The sequence below is a fragment of the Microcaecilia unicolor genome, chromosome 2 (genome assembly GCF_901765095.1).
Source record: "Microcaecilia unicolor chromosome 2, aMicUni1.1, whole genome shotgun sequence".
NCBI lineage: Eukaryota > Metazoa > Chordata > Amphibia > Gymnophiona > Siphonopidae > Microcaecilia > Microcaecilia unicolor.
The window spans coordinates 477961397-477987498 of NC_044032.1; the positions used below are offsets into that span (position 1 = coordinate 477961397).

General features: G+C 45.6%; 1 protein-coding gene across 5 annotated transcripts in view; it reads left to right on the forward strand.

Annotated features, from left to right (window-relative positions):
- Positions 1 to 26102, forward strand: part of IMMT (inner membrane mitochondrial protein) — a 156664-nt gene that overhangs the window by 102883 nt on the left and 27679 nt on the right. For all 5 annotated transcript variants that reach the window (XM_030191054.1, XM_030191056.1, XM_030191057.1 and 2 more), the window contains one exon: positions 18126 to 18349. In XM_030191054.1, coding sequence (XP_030046914.1) covers positions 18126 to 18349 — 224 coding nt within the window. The remainder of the gene's footprint in view (positions 1 to 18125; positions 18350 to 26102) is intronic.

Genomic DNA, 26102 nt, shown 5'->3' on the forward strand with positions numbered 1-26102 from the left:
GTTATCACATAAGTTAGGAGAAGGAGTCCAGGTCAGAAGCACTGCATATTCTCCAATCCTGAACCAAAGAAAATTGTGATTCATTTGAGAAGGTGGGATATACCCCCTTCTGTTTTTCCAGTGAATAAGGTGGTTGACTTTGTACAGAGCCTAGAAGACTTTGGACTTCAAGAAGCAACAGCTTCCTCCTTATTCCATGGTGGTGGTATGTGCTCTCAAGAGCCAAAACTTCCAGGACTCATTCCTTGGTGCCCCCTGGGTGGGAGGCATGGACATTAGAGTCTTTTGGGATAAAATGTTTCCATAATGCAGTGTTAACTTCTGGCATTGCATCCTACCAGCTCTTCAATTGGACATTGTGCACAGTGTAACAGAGTTAGCTAGCACTCTCCTAGACAGAGCTAAAAAAAAAGCAGCAGGCTAGTAGCTAATGGAAAGGAGAGAAAATACAAGATCCTGAAGCAATATTTTTGATACAGCACTGAGAACTTTTGCAACAGGTTTCGACTCCTGCATCAGGGTCTATGGTATCCACCGGCTGGAATTTTAAGAGCTAGATATCTACTGGATGAAGCTGGTGGATACCACGGACCCTGGTGCAAGAGTCAAAACCTTGGCCAAAGTTGGGCCGTGGTTAGTGGTCAGAACATGAGCAGAAGACCGGGCAGTTGGAAAGATACGTTACTTTTCACTTTCTAATTTAAGAGCTGTTTTGAAAAGTCTGTGTGAACTTTCAAAAACAATAAAGACGGGAGTTTTTTTGCCAGTGATGAATGCGTGGGCCTCCCTAAGGTCATTGTAAGGATTGACAACGGAGTTTCCCAGCGTTTGAGGCTTTTCCTCCTATAATAATAATTAAGACATCGACATTTTTAGGGGCCTATGGATGATGGGGGGGAGGGGGGGTAACAGTTGATATGAAAATTTTTACTAGAATGTTTGTATACTGAAATGTAAGGACAGTTTGAGGAGCCTAGAGCTCCTGTCAAATTGGTTGACTAATAAAAAGTTTACAAATTAAAAAAAAAAATAAGACATCGACATTTGTAGAAGTTGTACATTGACAAGGACAGGCTCCACCGTGATAGCTTCCAGTTATCTCCTGAGACCCTCTTCAGCCAGACTAACAGGTTGTGATCTGTGATGACAGTAAAGTCTCACCCATACAGAATGGTTGTAACTTCTTGAGGGCCCACACTGAGGCCAGATCCTCCTTTTCAATAGTGGCATAGGCTGCCTCTCTGTCAAGGAGCTTGCAACTCATGTACACAGTGGGGTGCTCCTCCCTTCTGCTGTTCACTTGACTGAGTATAGCCCCAATGCCATATGCATACAGAAAACTACCTACAATTCAGAAAAAACCTGAAAACACATCTTTTCAAGAAGTCTTTCTCCCCTGGATCTGTCTAATCCCACACCCACCATACATCACGAAAAGTTCAGAAATGGAAAACAATAATATTAACCTCTCTCACAATATGCTAATATATCAACCTAAGCGTTTATTGTACTTCTGTATTATGTACTACTACAAATCTAAATTTTGTAATCGCCTTTTTAGCAATATGTAAGCCACATTGAACCTGCCATACGGTGGGGAAAATGTGGGACATAAATGCAATAAATAAATAATTAAAATATGCTGAGGCGTCAGTCTGTACCTCAAATCTTTGCTGGTAATCAGTTTCAGCTGTCTTTAATTTTTGGAAGGCTGCTTCACATTCTGGCAACCAGGTAATGATTTGGGGTAGTCTCTTTTTAGCCAGGTCAGTCAAGGGTTTGGCTATAGTGAGGCACAAACTTTCTGTAATACCCCGCTGTTCCAAGGAAGGCCAGTACTTGCTTTTTAGTTTGGGGAGTGGGCCAACTCTGGATAGCTTCCACCTTAAGTGGTTCAGGCTTCAGCGATCCACCTCCCACTCTGTGCTCTAAATATTGCACTTCTGCCATTCCCATCTGACATTTGCTGAGATTTATAGTCAGGCGGGCCTCCCTGATCTGGTCCAGTACTCCACTCAAATGGATCAGGTGGTTATCCCAAATCTGACTATATACAGCAATGTCATCGGGATAAGTCGTAGCATGCTCCTGGAGTCCATCTAGCAGACGATTCACCAAGGATTGAAATGTATCAGGGGCATTTTTCATTCCAAAAGGCATCACAATAAATTCATATAGAGCAAATGGGGTAATAAATGCTGATCGCTGCTGAGCAGCAGCTGTTGGAGGAATCTGCCAGTACCCATGGCTAAGGTCCATTGTAGTCAGGCACTTGGCCCCAGTTAAATGGTCTTGTAACTCATCCATCCAGGGCATCGGATGGGCATCAGATACAGTACAATCATTAAGTCTCCTGTAATCCACACAGAAGCAGATTGTGCTATCTTTCTTAAGAACGAAAACTACAGGAGAGGCCCAGGGACTTTGAGACTTCTTGATAACACCTCGGGCTAGCATCTCATCAGTCTCCTGCTTCATTTGCCTCCCCACCTCAGCAGATATTCGATAGGGACCATGCTTCAGCGGGTCATACCCACTTATGTTTACATTGTGATTAGCCAAATGGGTAAGTCCTGGTTTATTGGAAAACATAAACATACTTTTGTAATACTGTGTCTAACTGCTGTCTCTGGGTGGGGGTTTGTTGCTCTCCCACTACAATTTATTGTATAGATACCTCTAGTAAGGTCTTTGCTAAGAGGTCAGGTATGGGCTCGTTATCAAGATACTCTTTTGGCAGGCTGTACACATCTAGCATCATAGCTGTATGATTTGCATAGGCCTTTAACATATTTACACAAAACGTACACTGCTTTCTGTCTTTAGAGTCCATAGGTATAACATAGTTTGTTTCATTCAGGCACCTTATGACCTTCTAAGTTCCCGCCTAATTAGCTTGAAGTTTATTCTGACAAACTGGGACTAAAACAAGTACCTGCTGTCCCTTATGATCATACCAGGTCTTTTGCTTAGTCTGGGCTGCCTGCATCTTGTCTCTGACAAAGCCCATGAGTTCTTCTAATCTCTGCTGCAAATTAACTGTGTATTCAATTAATGGGGTGTCATAGGTATTGCTTCCCCTCCAAAATGCTCTATTAGGTCAAGAGGCCCTCTCACCCTCCAGCTATAAAGCAGCTCAAATGAGTAGAACCCTGTAGACTCCTGAGGTACTTCTCTATATTCAAACAGTAGGTAGGGCAAGTATTTCTCCCAGTCATGATCTCCCATTTTCACAAAAGTCTTAGCATATGCTTTAATATTCCATTAAATCTCTCCACCAACCCATTAGTTTCAGGGTGATATGGTGTGGTACGTACAGATTTCACTCCACAGTGTGTGCCCACAGATTCTGGATCTACTCGGACATAAACTGTGCCCCTTGGTGTGAGAGTATTTCTCGTGGACATCCAACCCAAGCAAATATTTCTAGCAGGGCAGTGGCAATTTTCTCTCATTCTATGGAGGATAAGGTTATCGCTTCAGGATATCTGGTAGTAAAGTCCACCGCTGTCAATATATTATCTTTTCCCAGTCTGGCTAGGGACAGCTAGAGGCCTCCACTATATCCACAGCTATTCTCTCAAGGGGCTCACTGATAATGGGTAAAGGTTTCAGGGTGCTTGGTGGTGATCTTGGGTCTTACCCACTCTTTGGCACACATGACAGATTCGACAGTAGTCAGCTATGGCTCGAGATACTCCCGGCCAGAAGAAGTTCTGGTTCAGTCTAGTGCTTGTGCCTGTCACCCCTGATTTCCTGCTAGTGGAATATCATGTGCAATCTGTAGAAGCTCTCTGTATGCCCTGGGCACTATAAGCTGCTTGCCTGCTGTCCAGGGCCTGTTAGGATCGACAGGATCAGTCTCTCTGTACAACAGGTCCCTTTCCATAGGATACGATCTTTACAAGTCTCATTGGTTGGTTGATCAGCCCTCTGCCTTAGGGCTTCCAGGTCAGGGTCAGAATGCTGCGCTTCCTGAAAAGCATGTCTTTGTCCTCTATTTATCCATATCTGGAAGGGTCTCTGCTGGTGACACTGACAAATCAGGATCAACAGTCTGATCAATAGGTGTGTTAGTTAAGTTAGGCTATTCCGTACTCACGTCCCTGGTCACCTCTGGAACTGGTACTGCCTGAAAGACTGGAACATCTCCCTCCTGTCACTTGGTCAGCTGGTTTCACCTTGACTGGCTCAGGATATGGAACTGGAGAGGTGATCTCTGCTGCTTCTCTTGTTGGGCCGCCCTGGCCAGACTACGGGTCACCATAGCGGAAATGCTGACTCCGCTATCAAGGATAATGGTCATTGGACCTGTGTTGGTCCCACACAGCATGAGTACCGGCATGTTTTTCATTATGCCTACTTCTCTGTATCCAGGCTTCGTACCCCAATCCAGGAATACTCGAGCAATGGGTACAGTGTCTCTGGATCCATTGGCTAGCACTACTGCAGTGCGCCCTAGAAGAATAGCATCTTCTGGCACTAGCTCTAGTCGTAGCAAAGTGATGCTAGAGCCTGTGTCCACAAGCCCAGCTTCCTGGGTCTGATTAACAGTTACTGGAGAGCTGTAGTGTTGGGGAAACCCATCTGCTTCCTTGCTTGATGAATGACCAGTAATTTGTACTGCAGCAGCTGTGTGGGTCTCCTTCATGGGATTGGAGCCACCCATGAAAGCTGCCAGCTTAGGTGCATGAAGGTGCATGAATTGAAATGCTCTTTATTGCAGGCTTGGGATTATTTGGGTAATCCGCTTTGAAATGTCCTGTATGCCTACACTGATAACAAGAGTGCTCATGCCCAAAGTCTTTAGGTTTTTGGGGAACACTGGAGGGTTTGCCGACAGTCTCTGAGGTTGCAGGGATATTTGACTTAGGGCTCTGGCTACCCTTAGATCCCAACTGCTGTGGATATGAATGGCTTCTCTTTGCCAACTAGAGACAGTTAGCCATAAAGATGTCAGCCAACTCTGCCACTTTGTTTGGAGTTTGGGGTGATCTTGGACACGTTTCCTCACCTCTGGACAACAATGCTGAAGAAATTGCTGCAGGACCATCAGGTTTTGGCAGTCCTCCAGGGTTTTAACTTCAGCTCCACTGAGCCACTTACTGATGGTGGAATCTTAGCTGAATCACAAACTCATTGTGAGTATCATCCACCCCCTTTTAGCAAAGTCTGGAACTTTCGTCTGTAGGTCTTGGGGGTAATAATGTAATGGTTTAACAAAGCTTTGCACACCTCCTCAAACTGGGAGCATGTTTCCATGGACAGTCCTTGGAATGCCTTAAGTGCTCTACTAGTGAGCTTTCCTCCCAGATAGTACACCCAGTCTTTCTGAGGAATCAAACTGTGAAAACAAGTTGGAACCAATCCGGGTTGTGGATCCTGCCTCGGACTTTGGCACAGGGGTTAGGCTGGAGCTTTGGATACGAGCCATTTCCATCTCCATCTTTATTTTCTTCAGCTGGAATTCATGCTTTTCTCGCCGCTGTCACTCTTCCCGTTCCTCTCGCTGTTTGTTGGTTCAGCTGCTGTTGCTCTATCATGTAGATCTCCCGGATCTCAGCTGGTGTGGCATCTGGCCCTGCCAGTGCACAAGCCCTTGTCTATAAGGAGTCTGGTCTCCCCTCAGGAGAACTCTGCACAGGCCGGTCCTGTGTCTCCTCCTTGCTGAGGCCGTCTGGTTGCTCTTGTGTTAGGTCAGGCATCTCCATTGTCTGCTGGCCGCTGCCGGTCACTATCAGCACACTGCTAATCTCATAACACTACCAAAAAAAAAAATTACCAGGAAAGGGACCCTGTTACTGCTGCACTTATTCACTGTGTCTGGAGGTTGCAGATGAAAAAGACTAAATTCAGGCCGACAATTCTGCCGCTTCCACAAAAAAAGGACAAAGTCTGTCATGAAACGCTTAGCCACAGCCACTTAGATGGTCTATTCCCAGCTGTTATTCCGGACGTGAGCCCTTGAGCCCAGGCCGAGGCCTAGTATAGGGTTTTGGCCAAGGCCTAGGGTAGACCGAACAGGCTCTACGCATCACCTCAGCCACCAAGCCCCGCACACACACAACAGCCAACAGGCACTACCAGAAAGTGGGGAGATACATTCAGGTGGGCCTCACGGCCGATCGGGAACCCACTCGCGCAGAGTCCAAGCAAGCGGGCCTCACAGCCAACTGGGAACCGAATCACACTCTGGGAAGGGAGAAAGAAGAACAAGGGTTCCCCACGGAACTGGGCCACAAGCAGTACACACAGTGCAGGATAGAGGCACAAAGAAAGGGGTGAGAGGCAGAAGCCTCTAAAGGTATACAAGGCTGTGCACAGGGCGAACAAGAATACAGGAAGCCCCAGAAAAAAGGAACTGCTAAAGGAATAAACAGGACAGTGCTACTCAGCAGACAAGGATAAAGGGGGAGTGTAAGCAAACAGAGGAAGCTGCCTTGACACACACAGACCAGAAAAGGCACGCGGCTCTCCGGAAACTGGAGGCAGATACAGCAAACAAAGAGAGCTAAAACAACCAAACAAACAGGAGCAAAATACAAGGACAGGGGGAGACAGAACCACAGGTAGCAGAGCAGAAGCTCATCACAACAAAGGGAACACAGAGAGAGATAACGCTAAACAAACAAACAAACTGAAATGACTCAAGGCACAAGCTTACCCCAGACAGCACAACGTTAGAGTAGGAGAAAGCAAACCAGGTGTGGGGAAGTGAGGTAGTCAGGCTCATGCTGGGAATACCCAGCACACACACACACATACAATAAACAAGCACGAGGAGAAAGGCTAAACTCCAACGTGAACACAAACGCCCAAGCACAGGCTGGCTTCAGCTGAGCAAACAAAGCAATCAACGCTTAAAGCAATGATTGCAGGGGAAAGGCAGGCTTAAATGGATCACGCTTCTGACGTTTGCTGGCTCAAGCCCCTGACAAGCCAATCAGGAGTGAGTCCCAAACATTCCCCTGCCTGTCCAGCAGAATCATAACACCAGCACAGCTCAGGTCCACCTGCATCTGCTGCTTGTGCTGTACACTATCACCCTCCTCCCACTGACTGTGTCACAAATTCCTCTGGGCAAGTCTCCTCTCAAATTAGCCCCAATAATTCTAGTGTACTGGGGGCCACACTCCCAGTGGTCTCACATTTCCCAGAAAGCACTTACAGACCCAACACAGAAGCCACCAGGATTCTTTATCAGTCCAGAGAGGCAATAAACTAAGTATTGTTTGTTGTCTTTTAAAAATCAAACACGAGCAAAATAGTGCAGTCAGCAAACAATAACAGATATCTGAAATATAGATCAATTATAACACTAACAAAAACATTTGCATTCTTTCTAAACAGTACCTGGGAAGATCAGGACATATAATTCACTGAGCCTCAGCAAAGAGATCTGTCTCTTTTTTTCTCCCAGGCTGACTGAAGCAACAGCCAGCAACAACTGCTGGGTAATTTCAAACTCTAGGCCTATCAGAGCCCAGTCAGCAAGTTTTAAAAGTATACTGCTCACAGTACTGTTGATTCACTTCTTCACTAAGTGAAACTAAAATAGGGCATTCACTTTTCTATAACAGCTTTAACACAAAACATGCACCAGCTGCTAGCCGAACTAGAGAAATGCTCTTCAAGAGTTAAAGGCAATTTTACAGGTTTAAAACACACTGTTCTGTCAGAAATACAACTGCTTTACTGACATTACTTTTGAACGAGCCTATTTTTGTCCTTGGTACCTTAATTATCTTCTACATGCACATCTTGCATGATTGCCTATTCAAGTGTGCCACAGTCTTTTACTTCGATCCTATGAGCTCTATGGAGAAAGTTATTACCCTTTTGCAAGCAGGATGTCTCTATTATTTTTCTTCCACTGATGGGAAATGCAGAATTTGAATCTATTCTTAAAGGCAGTTAATAAATACCAATAAATAAAATCAGGTATGGAAAATGCAGTATTTAAATGGTGGAGGACACAAGGTATTTCACTGTTGGAACATTTGATTAGGGAGGATAGGTCTTTTTTGACTTTCCCACATTTGTAACAGCAGTGCTCGTTTGGACCGACTGATCCTTTTTCTTACAGTTAGTGCATTACCTATCTTCTTTACTATCACAGACCCTGTCTTTAAGGTTTGGGGGCCAGTTGCGTGACACTTTAGAAGACTATACACTGGATCAAATGTTCATTTCCTGGTTTTACAGGGCTTGGTCTGGGTATCACCCACCAAAGGATTACCAGTGAGTGGTGGAGGCTTGGGGTAGGGACCTGGGGTGACATCTCATATTCCAACTTTCTAACACATTTTTAAAGCATTACCTGAAACTGTGCATAGTACTGAACTTCAGGCGTCATTTCATACTGTTCGTAGGGTTTAGTTTTCTTTTTTTTTTTTTTAAATGTTTGAATATTTTTATTAAGCATCATTACAATACAACAATGTAAACGTATTCATTTTTCCCCACGTTTTCCCCCCCCCCCCTTTCCCCCTCCCCTCCCTCCTCCCCCTCCCAGCTTAATTTCTACTGTCCTTATTGGGTTAATCGCTGAAATCGAGACCACAGTTCAGAAGATGGGTTGTACCTTCCCATTCTTTTGTCCATTAGTTGCTCCAATTCCCCGACCAGGGAAAGTTTTAGAGTCCAGTCCAGCTCTGAGGGAGCCATCTGTTTCTTCCAGTGCATTGCAATGACACTCTTAGCCGCTGTTAAACAAATCCTCTTAAGGCGTCTTTGCCATTTAGTTCCTCTTCTGTGGGTTTAGTTTTCTTAATGCAGGCCTATCTTGGACACCCCACAATGCCAGAAATGTCAATTAGGTGATAATGCTTTCTCTCATGGGTTATGGCATTGTAATCAGATTAAAACTTTCTGGGTAGAATTATTTTCCTATTTACAGTTTATTGTGGGTCACCCACTTTGATTTTCCTTTGAGGGAACTATTTTTAATTCAACTAAGTTTTTTTTGAGCTAGTGTCCTTGAAGAAAAATTATTTCTGGGAAAATCTTGTATCTTGGGGAAAAATGTATATGTAATCATTGGCTGTTTGCTCATCCTCCATCATTTTGGTATTGGAAAAATAAACTTCATGTATTAACGTTGTGGTAGTCATACAGGGCTCGGGACTCTCCAAAGATGGTTATCTGTTTGGGATGCCTATTTGCAAAGGATATCTCCCAAAGCTCATAGTCGAGCCCTGAATCATTTCCATGGCCAATCTTCGGGATTAGCTAATATTCCTTGAGCTCTCAGGATGGGAGAGGGAGGGAGGAGTGATGCAGGGAGGGGGGGAATGTTTACTGTTCATGTGGTAGGTTTGGGGTCATAAGAACCTTAGGCCCCAAACTGTTGTTTTGTTTTCTACTGTTCTGGTTGTTGTTATCTAATGTTCAGAAGTTCAGGGGGTGGAGGGGATATAATTGACTTTGTATATCATTGTGATTTTCTGTTTCTGACCTAATAAAGAGATTTTCATCTTAATAAATCCAACCTATCATCAAATATCACCAGACACCTCAATTTTATCCCCATCATCTGTATTCCCTCCAGATTCTTGAACTCAAGATTTCGGTTATATAGTAGGCTTTTACAAAGGGTGGCATAGTCTCCAGGTATATGTAGAACTTCTTGCATATATTTTTTAAATAAATCAAGAAATGACAGCAAAGGATGCTTGCTTAGGATGAGTGAGGTTGCAAAAAAAAGTCAATGCTTGCTTTTAACTCAAAACCAGACTCTGCCGGCATAACTCCAGTGGAATGAGCAAGAAGCTCAGATATCTTTTGCTTGCCAATAGGGGGGAGAAATCTGTGACTTGATAGGGAAAGTCCCTGGTCATCCCCTGTATGCTTCTACATAGAATGTAGTAAGAGTAATAAGAACCAGACATGGAGCAAGACTCGATCGTGTCTCCCTTCAGGCAGTCATCTTGAATTTCCCCTTGAAAGTTAGCTAAATTCTAAAGGAATATTAAGGGCCTCTTATCAAGCCATACTAGCGGCTTCCGGTGCAGTAATGCCGACAAAGCCCATTCACTTTGAATAGTCTCTCAGTATTGCTGCATAGGAACTGCTTGTGCAGCTTGATAAGAGGCCCTAAGATTGCTATAATTGGCAGGAGAAGAGGTTGTTGGTAACTTAATATACTATGTGTAAGCAATTTTGGCTTTTTGTTGTATTCTTCATATGTTACTGTTTAGCAATAGTCGTAGTGTGCCATGTGTAAATACTAGTGAAGCTTCACTGCACTGGATACCTCTGCTGCTTCAGTTGTATAATAATGCTACCCATATAATGTCAATAACAGCCCTTCCCTTAAACTTAACATAATTTTATTTTTAATTATCCTGGGTTGAATTAGTGTTCAGTCTTGATAGATTGTGAGAACTTTTAAAAGATAGTTTTAGCTCTGAAAACCTTCCAAAACCTTCCTTCAAATTTGTGCCGAGTTAAAGATTAGACCCGTTCTCCGAGGACATGCAGGCCTATCCTCACAAATGAGTAACGCAGGCCGCATTGCTCAGTCCGGATCTTATGACAAGCATAAAAAGAGCTTTGTGGATCACGAGACACGCTCCACCGCACATACGCAATTGCCTTTCTGCCCGCTGTGTGAACACGGTCACCTCAGTTGCTTTTTACCGTGGATACTTTTTTCACCATCTCCACACTTTGCTTGGTCCAAGAGCTTCTTTTGTGCCTGTGGCGTGTTTTTCTTTACCTTTTTTGCGGTCCTTCTGTTCACGGAACACTGCTTTTCTCTTTCCATTTTTAAGTTTCTTTAATTTTTCATAGTCACAAGGTCACTTTTGGGCAGGTTCACTCCCTATTTTTTTTTTTGGGGGGGGGGGGGGTGCCTCATTCCTTTTTTCATCACCATCGCTTCTTTTAATTTAGCCGACAAAGTTTTCCCGTCCATGTCCAGTGGCTTCAAGTGCTGTACCTGGTGCAATCAGATGATCTCTGGAACAGACACCCATTCTTGGTGTCTCTAGTGTTTAGGGCCCGACCATAGCCCTGCAAACTGCAACCTTTGTTTTCGTATCATCGCACTAGTGTCAGGAGCATCAGTAAGCATGTCTGCTGCTGCTAGACCTGCAAACGCTGGGAGCAGTGGTGCATTGAGTGGGTCTCCACCTGTCTTGAGGCCTACTGCTGTGCAGAGCCCCTAGGACCGTCCATCGTCAGACCCGACCACGAGGCGATGTGAGGATTTGTTGTTTTTCTCGTCAGCACTGAGGAGCCTCAGTGATGAGCTTCGGGTTAAGACCAAGAAGCATTGTCATCGATTCCCCTCGATGCATGGTGCCAGGAGTTTTGGGGTGTTGAGAGACTGGGCCAGGCCCGGGACAAGGCCACCCCCCCCCCCCTGAAGTTGCTGCCACTCCCCCTCCACCCGCCCGCCACCGGGCCGGGCCCCTGCATTGAAATCACAGCGCCTCTCACCTCCATGTGAAAGCGCTGCAGGCAGCAGAAGATCGCCTCCCTCCTTCGGGCCTCCTTCCCTCCCTGTGTCCCGCCCTCATCTGACATAAATTCCATGAGGGCGGGACACAGAGAGGGAAGGAAGCCCGAAGGGAGGCGATCTGTGGCTGCCTGCAGCGTTTTCACACGGAGGTGAGAGGCGCTGTGATTTCAATGCAGGGGCCCGGCCCGGTGGCAGACGGTCGACGACGGACAGGGCTGGTTTTAGCAACTGCAAGGAGCTGTGCTTACCAGTTCGCTGGGGCCCACCCACCCACTTCTCCCTGATCCAGTATACCCAAAATGACAGAAACCAAATTAGCATACAGATTCTGCATGCAGCACAATACCAGAAAAACAGAACATTGCTATACATTGCAAAATAAGACAGTAGATGTAAATTCTCAAATTGGACATATTCGAAAAACTAAAATGAAATTAAAATGATTTTTTCTACCTTTGTTGTCTTGTGACTGTTTTTCAGATCATGTTGGTCCCAGTCTCTGATTCTGCTGCTCTCTGTCTGCTCCCTTAACTCCACTTCCAGGGTTTCCTTTCCATTTATTTCTTTACTTTCCTCCTTTCTTCTTCATTTCTTGACCTACATCCATAGGTAAAAGCTGGGTCCTCTGCAGACTTGACTGGAGGAAGTATAGAGTGGATCCAGGTTTTGCCTATTTTCTCCAGCCATGTGCAGTTTTTCTCCTCTTTTCCCTTTCCCTCATCTCTGTCAGGATGCATCTCCTTCCTCTCTCCCCTCTCCTCCATCCATGTCCAGCATTTATCCTCTCTCTCCTTCCCTCCATCCATGTTCATCTCATGTCCTCTCTTCCCTCCCCTCCATCCATATCCAGCATTTCATCTCTCCCCTCTTCTCCATCCGTATCCAGAATTTCTCCTCTCCCCTCCATCCATGTGCATCTCCTTTCTGTCTTCCCTCACTTCCATCTATGTCCAGCATTTTTCCTACCCTCCCCTCCACCCATCCATAGCAACTGTCCTCTCTCCCCTGCCCTCCCTACCCATGCATGTCCAGCAATTCTCCTCTGCCCTCCCCTCCCATCTACGTCCAGTGATTCTCCTTTGCCCCCTGTCCTCCCCTCTCATTCACATCCAGTGATTTTCCTCTGTCCCATGCCCTCTCCTCTATCCCCTCCATCCATGTGCATCTCCTTCCTGTCTTCCCTCATTTCCATCCATGTCCAGCATTTCTCCTCCCCTCCAACCATCCATAGCAACTCTCCTCGCTCCCCTGCCCTCCCTACCCATCCCCAGTGATTCTCCTTTGCTCCCTGTCCTTCCCTCCCTTCCCCGCCATGTCCAGTGACTCGCCCCAGCTGTGCCCTCAGTTTTCCACCACATTCCTCCCTTCCTTCCAGCCGCCCTGCGTTTAAAAAGTTGCAGCAGCGGCAAAAAAGCAGACTCGCCTCTCCTTTAAGCCCTTCCCCTTCTCAGCGTGCACTGTGCCACCTTCGCAGAAACCGGAAATTGCATCAGTGCACGCTGAGAGAGAAGGGGAAGGGCTTAAGGGAGAGGCGAGCCTGCTTTTTCGCTGCCGCTGCAGATTTTTAAATGCAGGGCGGCTGGAAAGAATGAAGCTGAGCTCGCAACGATGTGGCAGGGAGCGCCAGGGAGCGCCGCGGGGCCCCTGGAGGCGCGAGGTCCTGATGACGGAAGGCGGGTGGGACTCCGGTGCTGGGCCCCCCTGGAGGCCTGGGCCCGGGGAATTTTGTCCCCCCTGTCCCCCCCTCTCGGCGGCCCTGGATTGGGCACCTGAGAAGCGTTGGTGCCAGAAGGTCCGCTCTCATTCCATACAGGAAATACTGATGCATTCTTCTACCAGCAGCCACCAACTGGCTACAGTATCAACCCCAACAGTCCTGCAACCTGTTTCTCAATCGGAGTCCCAGCTTTTCCCGATGTAGGCCCTCGATGAGCGCAACCGGGCCTTTCTTCCTGAGCTGCTTGGATGATCTTATGCAACGGTGTGCATTGGCACCGGGGGTGCTTGCGCCTATCCTACCTCCCGTTGCGGCCTTGTATGGTCCTCGGCCTGCTGTGCAGACTCCATCACTGGTACCATGTGCATCCCCGGTTTCGACTGCCACCCAAGCCGGGACCCCCTCGATGTCGGTGGAGGAAACTTTGTAGGAGTCGAGTCGGGAACTGACTCCTTGATGCCATTCTCAAGGACATGGCTCCTCTGCATCGAGGCAGGCTTGGTCTTGATCCTCTCATAGAGAGTTTTTGTCTGACACCAATGAGGAGCGCTCATGGGAATCATAGGAAGATCCCAGGTACTTTTCCTCAGATGAGTCCTATGGGATACCCTCTGAACCCTCTCCACCTGAAAGGAGAAAGTCTCCCGTGGAGAACTTTTCATTTCCATCTTTTGTAAAGGAAATGGCTGACGAGCCCAGGGCCAAGATGTTCAAGGTGAACTATAAGTCTCCTAGGGAAGCTGTGACTGTCCCTCTCCATGAGGTACTCCAGGAAAGCCTTGTTAGGAATTGGGAGTCCCCTCTGTTGGTCCCAGTACTGCCCAAGAAGATCGATTTCATGTACCAAATCCACAGCACATCTGGATTTGATAAGCCTTAGTTGCCTCACAATTCCATGGTGGTGGAATCCGCTCTCAAAAGAGCCAGGAGTTCCAGGGAATTATGCCTTTGTGCCCCCGAGTAGAGAAGCTAGAACCCTGGATTCTTTTGGAAGGAAGATGTTCCAGACCGTGATGCTCATTTCTTCAATACAGTCCTACTAGCTCTTCATGAGCGTCTACTTGCAGAACTTGGTGTGCAAGTTGATGGACCTGGCTGAGACGCTCACTCCAGAGCAGGCCGAGTCACTTTGCCAGTTGGCCAAACAGCAGGAGTCATCTTGAAAGTACTTTGCCAGGGGCACTTACGACACTTTTGATGTGGAATCCAGGATCTGTATGCCCAGAGTATAGCAATGCGCAGTCTCTCATGACTACGTGTTTCTGACTTGGAACATTCTGTTCAGCAATGGTTGGTGGATGCCCCATACCGGGGGATAACCTCTTTGGAGAGACGGTTGATGAGGTCCCTGACCAAATCAAAAAACATATTGATACCATCTTTTCTCTCTCCCACTGGGAGCCTTTTGCATCTGCCTCCTCAGCTAGAAGAACTTTTAGCAAACCAAGGAGGAGTACCTATTACTATCAGAGGCGTAGGTATAATCCCTCTGCTCGCCAGCCTGTTCAGGCTTGGCCCATGAGCTCGTTCATGTCAACAACATGCGCCTAAGGCCCCTGCTTCTCCCTGGTCAAAGTAAGGGATGAGTTTTTGACTGGCTCCAGCAGAACATAGCCGCAGTAAAAGTGTCCGTCCTGGATGACTTGCCGGTTGGAGGGAGACTGAAGAATTTCCACGAAAGATGGCCCCCTTATAACCTCCAACCAGTGGGTTCTTCAAATAGTCCATCTCAGATATACCCTCAGTTGGTATCAGAATACTCCAAATTGCCCACCAAGAGCTCACTCATTCAGCTCTCAGCACAGGCAGGTACTTGCAGAGGAACTCTCCGTCCTTCTGAAGGCCTACGCGGTCAAACCCGTTCCGCCAGGTGAGGAAGGATGGGGATTCTATTCCAGGTACTTTCTTGTGCAAAAGAAAACAGGAGGGATACATCCCATCCTAGACCTAAGGGCCCTGAGCAAATTCCTAGTCTGAGAGAAGTTCAGGATGGTTTCCCTGAGCACCCTTCTCCCAATGATTCAGAAAAATGATTGGTATGCTGTCTGAACTTCAAGGATGCATATACTCGCATCCCGATACGTCCAGCCCTCTGGAAGTATCTTTGATTTTGGCTGGGAACAGATCACTTTCAGTACCTCATGTTACCTTTTCGCCTCATTTCAGCTCCCAGGGTCTTCTCCAAATGTCTAGTGGTAGTTGCAGTGTCGCTACACAGACTGGGAATCCATGTGTTCCCATATCTCTACAATTGACTGGTAAAGAGCACCTCTGAGGATGTTGCTCAGGCGTCCATGTGGAGGACTATTCAGGTGCTCAAACTACTACAGTTCGTTTTAAATTTCCAAGTCCCATCTTCACCCTGCCCAGCAATTGGAGTTCATAGGAACCCTGTGACACACACAAGGTTCGAGCCTGCCTTCCAGAGACAAGGGCAGACACTCTTGTCGCACTCGCTTCTAGGGTTTGAGCCTCTTAGCAGGTCACAGCTCTGCTGATGTTGAGATTGTTGGGTCACATGGCTTCCACAGTGTGTTACACCCATGACATGTCTTCACATGAGGTCAACCCAATGGACCCTGGCTTCTCAGTTGTGTCAAGCCACGAGGAGCCTAGAAATTGTCATCCAGGTGTCCCCAGAGCTTGTACGCTCCCTTCAGTGGTGGACCACTCAATACAATTTGACTCTGGGACTTCCTTTCCAAATTCCTCTGCCACAAACGGTGCTGATGATGAGTGCATCTCTCCTGGGTTGGGGGAGCTCATGTACATGGGCTTCACACCCAGGGTGTTTGGTCCAACTAGGAAATAAATCTTCAGATCCATCTCCTGGAGCTCTTGGCGATCTGGAACACTCTAAAGGCTTTCAGAGATCGGTTATATCAAATTGTGCTCATCCAGACAATCAGGTTGCCATGTATTACACCAACAAGCAGGGGTTCACCGGATCACACCCTCTGTGTCAAGAGGCCATCCAAATGTGGCATTGGGTTCACCAGCATGGGCATGTTCCTTCAAGCCGCTTATCTGGTGGGCAAAAACAACACTCTGGCCAACAGACTGAGCAGGATAATGGAACCACACGAGTGGTCTCTCAATTTGGCCACCCCCTCTGTGGGTTTCTTTGCCACTCACATCAACCACAAAGTTCCTCAGTTCTGTTCCAGGCTTTAGGCCCACGACAGACTAGCGTCAGATGCCTCCCTTCTCAATTGGTTGACAGGTTTTCTTTATGCATATCCTCCCATACTTCTAGTGGGGAAAACTTTGTTGAAACCCAAGCAAGATCGCGGAACCATGATTCTGATCACATTATACTGGCCGTGGCAGATATGGTTCCCTCTACTTCTGGAGTTATCCTCTGAAGAACCGTGGAGATTGGAGTGTTTTCCGACCCTCGTCACGCAGAATGAGGGGTCTCTTCTACATCCTAACCTCCAGCCTTCGCGCTCAGAGCTTAGATGTTGAGAGCCTAGAATTCGCTTCCTTGGCTCTTTTGTACCATTAGTGCAATTAGTGCTTACCATCACCATGTAGATAGTAAGCCCATCTCTGGACAGCCTCTAGTTGTTCGCTTCATGAGAGGTTTGCTTTTGTCAAATACCCCTGTCAGACCTACACCTTTGTCATGGGATATCAATGTTGTTCTCACCTAGCTGATGAAAGCTCCTTTTCAGCCACTGAATTCCTGCCATCTGAAGTTCTTGACCTGGAAGGTCATTTTCTTGGTGGCTGTTACTTTATCTCATGGTCAGTGAGCTTCAGTCCTTTGTTGTGATGAAATTTAGTATAAGGTGCATCCACCACTGAGTAGTCCTCCGCACTTACCTAAGTTTCTGCCGAAGGTAGTGTCAGAGTTCCATCTGAACCAGTCGATTGTCTTGCCAACATTCTTTTCATGACCTCATAGCCATCCTGGCAATAACACCTTGCACACTCTGGATTGCAAGAGAGCATTGGCTTACTACATGGAGCGGACCAGGTCCCACAGACAGTCTGCTCAACTTTTTATTTCTTTGATCCCAACAGATGGGGGTCACCATCGGGGAAAAAACACCATTTCTAATTGGCTTGCAGATTGCATTTCCTTCACTTTTATGCCCAGGCTGGGCTAGCCAAGAGGGTCATGTCATGGCCATGATGTCAGAGCCATGGCTGCATTGGTAGCCTACTTGAGGTCAGCCTCCATTGAAGAAATTTGTAAGGCTGCGACGTGGTCTTCAGTCCAAACATTCACATCACACTACTCCCTTAAGCAGGATACCTGATGCGACAGTCAGTTCAGGCAGACAAAGTTGCAGAATCTGTTTGTGGTCTAGAATCCAACTCCACCCTCCTAGGCCCATTTTATTCTGCTCCAGGCTGCACTCTTTCAGATTGTATATAGTTTAAGGTTAATCTGCGTTATGTCCTTGCCTTTGCAAGGCCCAATTGATCAGTGTTTGTTGTTTTTGGTGAGCCTGGATGCTAGGGATTCCCCACTTGTGAGACTAGATAGGCCTGCTTGTCCTTGGAGAAAACGAAGATACTTACCTGTAGCATGTATTCTTCTCCAAGTTCAGCAGACCTTAAATTCTCACAGTGTTTCCACTTGGCATTGTGTCCTTTATTATTTTCCTTTTTTGCTGTTATACTCAATTGAGTTGACTGCGTTCTCACGGCGGGCGGGAAGGCTCTCGCGCATTTGTGGTGAAGCACTTCTTGCGCTCCACAAAGCTCTTCTTTGCTTATCATAAGATCCGGACCGGGTAATGCAGCCTGCGTTACCCACTTGTTAGAATATAAAGCTTGCTGTCCTCAGGTAAGTATCTTTGCTTTTTTTTCTTTTCAAAGAAAGCAAGCTTACTAGTTAGAAACTGTTAGTACATGCAAGGTTTTACTGAACATTTGGTGCTCACTGTTGGATTTTTTTTTTTTAAAAACTTGTCCTGTTCTGTGTAGCTGGCCAGCTGACTACGGATGACCTGAATTCCCTCATTGCCCATTCACATCGACGAATTGATCAGTTAAACAAGGAACTTGCAGAACAGCGAGCGCGAGAAAAGCAGCACATTGAGACCGCCCTGGAAAATCAAAAGCTGGAGGATAAAAAGACACTGGAGACTGCTGTGTCTAAAGCCTTAGAACACTACAGATCAGAACTTGGCTTAGAGCAGGACAAAAAGGTACAGCAGGATAGCTCCAACTGGGTCGCATTGTTACTATACAAAACTGTGTAAAGTGTCTTTCATATTGGTTCTCTGAGATTACACTGATTTCCTGTGCTTTAGTTTTATATTTACAGAATAAAAATCACTGTTTTGCACACTCATTTCATGTAGGGGGTCAAGTAAAAATTAAGGTTCAGGATGTGTCCTTTCTGGAGCTGGTCATTACTGTAATGGTGTTAACAGATTGACAGTGTTGCTCAGGAAAGAACACATCCTAAGCTCTGCATTTTGGTTGCTCTGTAACAAATTGTGGAAAAATACTTGGAGAGAAGGATTTAGAGAAGTGGCAAACAGGCTGTCTCTCATGGTATAGAGAAAGCTGCACTCAAAATGAATGTTCTACCTAGGTTTTTATATTTGTTCTAGGCATTTTGAGATGAAATTTCCAAAGGGGTGTAAATTAAACTGCCTAACATATCTGCAATTTATGTGGTAATGCAGAAGGTACTGTTTTGAAAGAAGAGAGGGAAAGGACTAGCTTTGCCAAACATTAGATACCATTATCTGGTTGCCCAGTTAAAACATGTATGTTAAACTGGGCCTTAGTGGGGGGAGGGGGGAGAACCTGTAATAAAAGTAGAGCAAGCCTAGTGGAAGAAAGATCAGCAGTGGACCTCGGTGGAGGGGATGAATGGATAAGGGAGATGTAAAACCCATAAACGCTTTACCTGTTGATAATCTGGAGGGAGATTATTCAACTGAAAGCGTAAATATTTAAGTTGGCCCTGATCAAAGAGGAAGTGGAGTTTAAAGGAGGAAGTGAAAAAGGCATATTTGAAAGGCTGGTATGGAAAAGTTTATATAATTTCACCCAAATGGTAGGGGATGAGAGTTTTATTCCTTTCTTAGAATTAGAAAGCAATATGGGTTGGGATTTTTGTTTTATTTTGCAGTTCATCAGGTGCAGGGGTATATGCGTACATAAGGGAAAGGGTTAGAAGGCTAGAGTCAACTATTACTCCAGCAATCCTGGGAGAAGGAAGTTCAGGTGGTGTTGGGAACATAATGCTATGAGCTCATAGGAATAAAGCCGAGATGCCCTGGCAAGTGTGTAGGATTGCGCTTGGGTTAGAGTTCCCTTTTAGAATTTGGTAGCAGCATACATGACTGATCAGTCAGAGGAATTCTTTTGAGCAAACCTTTTTTGGGACCCTTAAGTATAAGGACTAGAAATGGTTGTGGCTCTACCAAGGGGTCAGGTAGGACACCTCAGAGTAAACTTCAGTGGCTTTGAAAAGCTCTATGACAAGCAAGGTCTGCAGGAGCCAGGGGACTGGATATCCTGGTAGAGCCAGGACTGACATCCAGTCTCCTGTGCATACTCCTGCTCAGAGCATGGATTATGCTATGATCTGTTTTCTAAAACGGCCAGTCAGGACTCACCTTTATCCCTGTCAGATGATTCTTTCCTGGAAGACCCTTTCTATTTTTTTTTTTTAAGTTTAACAATTTTATTGAACAACCAAATAAAGATACATAAGCCAGTACTGAAGTGGGATGGACGTCTGTATGCCAAGGATGTCCAGCATGAGCAGTTATTTTACAGACTGGAAGATCCAACGTATGAACAGCAAAAAAGTAGGGACAAGGATGTCTGGCAGCATTCTTGGAAGAATGACCACACTGACATCCGTGCAGATCAGAGGTGTAACTTAGTAGTGTTATGTAATTATGTGCTTAACTTTATTACAGTGTGAAAGAAGTGTAACAGACTAGCTAGTAGTAAGTGAAATACAACAAGACTGGCACTAAATGTAAATCTGCATTAAAAATTGATCCAACAAAATAAAATGAATTATATAGGTACCTCTCTTCAGAACTCTCCACGGTAACTCTAGGAGCTACTTCTTTAGCTCACCGGGACAAGACACAATATCTAATGGTCAAGGGACTTAGCAAACCCCGCAGTCTAAACCTGAGTTATTAATTAATGCGTCCACTAATTATAACCTTTTGTATCAGGATCCATTACAAGACACTTAAGACGAGGTCGCTCAAAAATACCCTTATCACCCACAGTTTGGTCAACCTCAGGACCGCAAAACAATAATTTGGTCAACCTCGGGACCGCAAAAAATACCCAGTTCGGTCAACCTTAGGACCTTAAAAAACACCCAGTTTTGTCACTTCAAACCTCTAAAAAAATAATCCTCAGCTAAATGTATAGTACCCTAATTAGGGCACTCTCAAAAACTCCACCTTTGTGTTCATAAAGGGACGTAGGGCCGCAACACTCCTCTGAACAGAGGGACAACCGGACCCTAAAAAGACCACTGCTCTGTATAGGGACAGTAGATTCCCAATTCTTGTTTGTGGAGGAGTTGCCTAGTGATTAGGGTGGTGGACTTTGGTCCTGGGGAACTGAGGAACTGAGTTCAATTCCCACTTCAGGCACAGGCAGCTCCTTGTGACTCTGGGCAAGTCACTTAACCCTCCATTGCCCCAGGTACAAATAAGTACCTGTATACAATATGTAAGCCGCATTGAGCCTGCCATGAGTGGGAAAGCGCGGGGTACAAATGTAACAAAAGACAAAAGAAAGTAGACCTGCCACACTCCTCTTTCTCTTTTTTTTTCTTTTCTTTTTTTTTTTTAGAGGGAAACCGGATCTACATAGGGCCGAAGCCCCAAACACTCCTTTGCAGAGAGCACTAGGAACTACCTTAAGCCTGACGCACTCCACCTATCTGCGGTGGGAAACCAGTCTCAACCTCTCCTATACAAAGTATATAACCCTAGAAAATACCTTGGTAGAGGCTACCCCAGCGGACTCCAACTCTCCACCAATGGCGGGCACAAGTCCTAAGGAAGCCTCTACAAAGGGGGGGGGGGGGGGGGGGGGGTCAGTATCCAGTGTCTCATAAATGGATACTGTCTAACAAAAAAAGTGCAATTTTGATACAGAGTGAAGGCAGTGCCAGCTTTTGAGAAAAAAATGTAAAGTTTAAGCAGAACGTCTAGTGTGAGGCAGGATGTGGAACTAGCGGAGACTTTTCCAAAAGCAGGAGGCAACAAAAACACAGCTCAGAGCCCAGTATTACATTAAAAATTGCCTTTCCAATGCTATTGCAGCATCGAAAATGCAGCAGCTGGAGTTGCGTATGTTATCTGTATTGACAGAACATGAAGGGCTCTGTCTTGTCAACATCTGAGTTTTTGCAATCTTCCCGGAAGAAGAAGCCTGGCATACAGTTTTAGATGTAAAAAAAGTATGGAACAGTCTAAAGAACGGAGCTCAAAATTACTTGGATTGAGAAAAGAAAAAATAGATATATTTAAAGTGGGCAGATGCACTTATCCCTTTAATCCCAGTTGAAAAATCAAAATACAATAGACTCTATGTAATTAAACTAATCATCCTCTGCTACCAACTTGTTTATTGTAGAGTCTATTAGAAGGCCATAAAAGCCGTAAAACTATTAGTTTTGGTTGCGGAAGCAATAGGGTTTCTACCAATTAAATATAATTAATTACTTTAACCTTATCTAGTCTCAGTCTGTGTTTACACAGGCTGAACAGTAGTGAGCTCAAGAAGCAGAAGGACTCAGAGGGATAGATTTATAGGTTTATTTCATACTTACCAAAGGCAAACTTCAACAGAGAAAGGCATCGCAGCACAGGCATTCAGCTGTTGGGAGGGCAGCGCGACGTGGCCCATGGCCCGTGTCTTCACAGGTTTCTGGCTTCTCCGAGGCACTGCCTAGCCAACAGCTCTTTTATACATTTCTGGTCCCATAGATCCCTATTGGCATCTTCAAAACTTTGCCTACTATCAGCTGATACATGCTTAACATCAACAATTTTGATTCCCATTACTCTTAGATGGTCATGGTTCTACATCTTGCCAAGTTTCTCCAGCCCCCTCCAGATGGTTCCGTGTGACCCACTGCTATCTACTTGTAACCACACCATCCTTGGTCATGTAGTGCCCAGCCACCTGTTGTTTATAGAGCAGATTCCACCCTCCCTGTCAGCTCTCTGAGAACTTACTGCAGCTTCTGCTGAAGTGAAATTCAACTATGTCACAGACAGTCTTTAGGATTTTTACAGAGGCCTAGCTCTTAACTCTAAGCCTGAGCTCTTGGCTTGTATTTTACTGAAAGTCAGGGGTAGCATTTTTCTACAGTAGTTAGTGCAGTGAACTTTTAAACCAAGGGACCCAGATTCAAATCCCACTTTAATTTTCATTTTGTAATCATGAGCCCTCTAGGAACAGAAAAACATACTGTACCTGAATGTGTCTCGCTTAATAGTTTTCAGGCTTGCAGGTGGCTTCTATATTTAGGTATTTTTCTGTTTCTGGAGGGCTCACCAAAAAAAAAAAGTTAAAGTGGGATTTGAACCTAGGTCCCTTGGTTTAACGTCCACTGTACTAACCACTTGGCTGCTCCTCAGACTTGCTTCCATCTATAGGAATGTGTATAATACCTGAAGCTGTTAAGTCTGACATCCCCTTTCAGTTTCACTTTCAGGTGAGAGGGGGACAGCAACCACTGAGGGTTAAGGAGGTGTTGTGCCTTCATACTTCCAATGGTCAGCTGCTCAATTAGAGCACCTTTTTGTACCCTAGATGTAATTGAAACTGGCCTAACTTTGGATGTCCTTCTTTTTAGACTTGATGTTTCTTCCCATTTGGTAATTGTTGTTCCTTGTCATCAATACCAGACCAATCCAGACCAATAGGTTATGTCCATCCACCAGCGAAGAAGAGAAAATAGTTCCAAGTACTTTGCCTCTTAAGGGTATCGTGCAGCCTGGAATGCTCAGTATTTTCTCTGTCTCCTAGTAGATGGTGGACAGATGTGCAGCTCCTGTTGGTGTTAGCTGGCTAGCTCCTACCCCAGCTTGGCTGGGTGTTAGTTGAGCAAGGGGTCTGCTGGTAACCCTGGTTTGGGCTCCTTTAAGATGATACTCAGTTCTCCTGAGTCCCTCATTGATCAATTAGGGGATACATAGTACTTCTGGGTCCCTCCCCACCTCTCTCATGCATGAGGCCTGTGAGACTTGGTGGACTTTCATGTGGCAGGCTACAGTCTTGTGGTAGCTTCTTCTGACGAAGTATGTACCTCTGTGAATTGTGAAACTCTTCTTCCCTTAACTTTTAGGAGGTAAACTGTATGGGTTTTTTAAAAAATGAATTTTTGCTGACTTACTTTTCCTTAGAACTGTGTTGATTTCTCGTGGTCTTTTTCTTGTGGCTCGAGGTTCTTTGTCGATCTGGATGGTGCACTTTTCTCTTCTTTTTAGTAGGTTTTAGGGTGCTCTTAATGGACCTTCCCTTCTCGCTGCGCCTGTCGCCATTTTGGCTGGCCTTTTTTCCGTGGCTCTTTGTCCCGCGGAGGCCTCTGTTTTCTGAACCATCCAGGAGTTTGTGGCCGGGATCAAATTTCAGATGCTTGCTCTTTCTTTTCTGTGCGTGCTCCGAACCGGCATTGGTCTAGTTTAGGCCTCTGGGAAGTGCACTGGCAATGCACTTCTATCAACACCTAGTCACCTGCCTGGGCTAACCCTGTGGCCATTTAGAGGGTCTATCCCTAGCACAGCTTAGGTCCACCTGCACCAGGGCAAGTGCTATACACTGGCACCCTCCTCCCACCGACTGGGTCCCAGCCACTTGTGGGTAAGTCTCCCACTCTCAAGGTATCTCTGTTACTGGGGCCATAGTCCCAGTGGTCCCACGGTACCTAGAAAGCAGTCATGGACCCAACACAAACTACCAGGATTCTTAGTCCAGACAAGCAGAGTAAATAAACTAAAAAAAAAAAAGAGGTTTATTGTCATAAAAATATTGAACAATGAACTATAAAAACAGATGGCAAATAACAGGTAACTGAATAAGGATCACTATCTGGTTAGTGCCTGGGAAGTACAGGAAAAATAGCTGCTCACAGGTTACAGAATATAACTGCTCACAGGGTCTCAGTAAAGAGGTCTTTTTCTCTCTACTTCCAAGCTGATACTGAAGAATAATCCAGTATTTCCAGACTGAATTTGAGCTCCTGGGCCAATCAGAGCTCAGAACAACATTTTTTTTAAGTAGCTGGCTACATCACTGCAGACTACTTCCTCTTTGTGTTAAACTAAAGAAGGAACAGTCATTTGTCTGTAACAGCTTTAAACATAAGACATGCACCATCTGCTGGCCAAACTAGAGAAATACACTTCAAGAAATAATACAGTTTACAGGCTTACAAACCCATTGCTTTGTCACACCTCCCTCCTTAAGAGAGAGAGACCCCGGACTGTGGCCTCTATGGACCGCAGGTCTGATCTCGACAGTCCAGTGTCAGGGCGGTTCTGGCTCTTCCTTTCTGGAGAGTCTATCAGCATTACCATGTTCACTGCCCTTCAAATGCTGTATGGTAAAATTGTACATCTGCAAGGACAGGCTGTGCTGGAGTAGCTTCCCAGTTTCTCCCGAGACTCTTTTAAGCCACACCAATGGATTGTGATCTGTGATGACAGTAAAGTCTTGCCCATACAGATATGGCTGTGGTTTCTTAAGGGCCCACACTAAGGCCAAACATTGTTTTTCAGTAGTGGCATAGGCTACTTCTCTGTCAAGGAGCTTGCAACTTAAGTATACAATGGGGTGCTCCTCCCCTCTGCTATTCACTTGACTGAGTACAGCTCCAATGCCATATGCAAATCTTTGCTGGCAATCAGTTGCAACTAAAATTGGATCGATAGCTAATGCTGTCTTTAATTTTTGGAAGGCCGCTTCATATTCTGGCGACCAGGTAACAATTCGGGGTTGTCTCTTTTCAGTCAGGGGCTTGGCTGTAGTGCTATAGTGAGGCACAAAGTTTCTGTAATACCCCGCTGTTCCAAGGAAGGCCAATACTTGCTTTTTAGTTTGGGGAGTGGGCCAACTCTGGATAGTTTCCACCATAGCTGGCTCAGGCTTTAGCTGTCCACCTTCCACTCTGTGCCCTAAATATTGCACTTCTGCCATCTCCATCTGCCATTTCCTGGACTTGATACTCAAGTGAACCTCCCTGATCTGGTCCAGCACTCCACGTAAATGGATCAGATGGTCATCCCAAGTCTGACTGTACACAGCAGTGTCATCAAGATAAGCCCTAGCATGCTGCTGGAGTCCATCTGAAAGACGATTCACCAAGGACCGAAATGTACCAGGGGCATTTTTCATTCCAAAAAGCATCACAATAAATTCATGTAGAGCAAATGGGGTAATAAATGCAGATTGCTCCTGAGCAGCAGCTGTTAGGGTAATCTGCCAGTACCCTTATCTAAAGACCATTGTGATCAGGTACTGGGCCCCAGCTAATTGGTCTAGTATCCATCCGGGGCATCGGATAGGCATCAGATACAGTACATTCAATAAGTCTTCTGTAATCCACACAGAAGCAGGTTGTGCCATCTTTCTTGGGAACAAGAACTACAAGAGAAGCCCAGGGATTATGAGATTTCTTTATAAACCTAGGGCTAGCATCTCATCAGTCTCCTGCTTTATATGCTTCTCCACCTCAGCAGATATTCGATAGGCACTCTGCTTCAGTGGTTTATGGTTACCAGTGTCTACATTGTGGTTAGCCAAATAAGTAATTCCTGGTTTAGTAGAAAACACATCAGCGTACATTTGCAGTACTGAGTGGGGGTTAACTGTTCTCCTACCGTGTTTCCCCGAATATAAGACACTGTCTTATATTAATTTATCCTCCCCAAAACGCGCTAGGTCTTAACG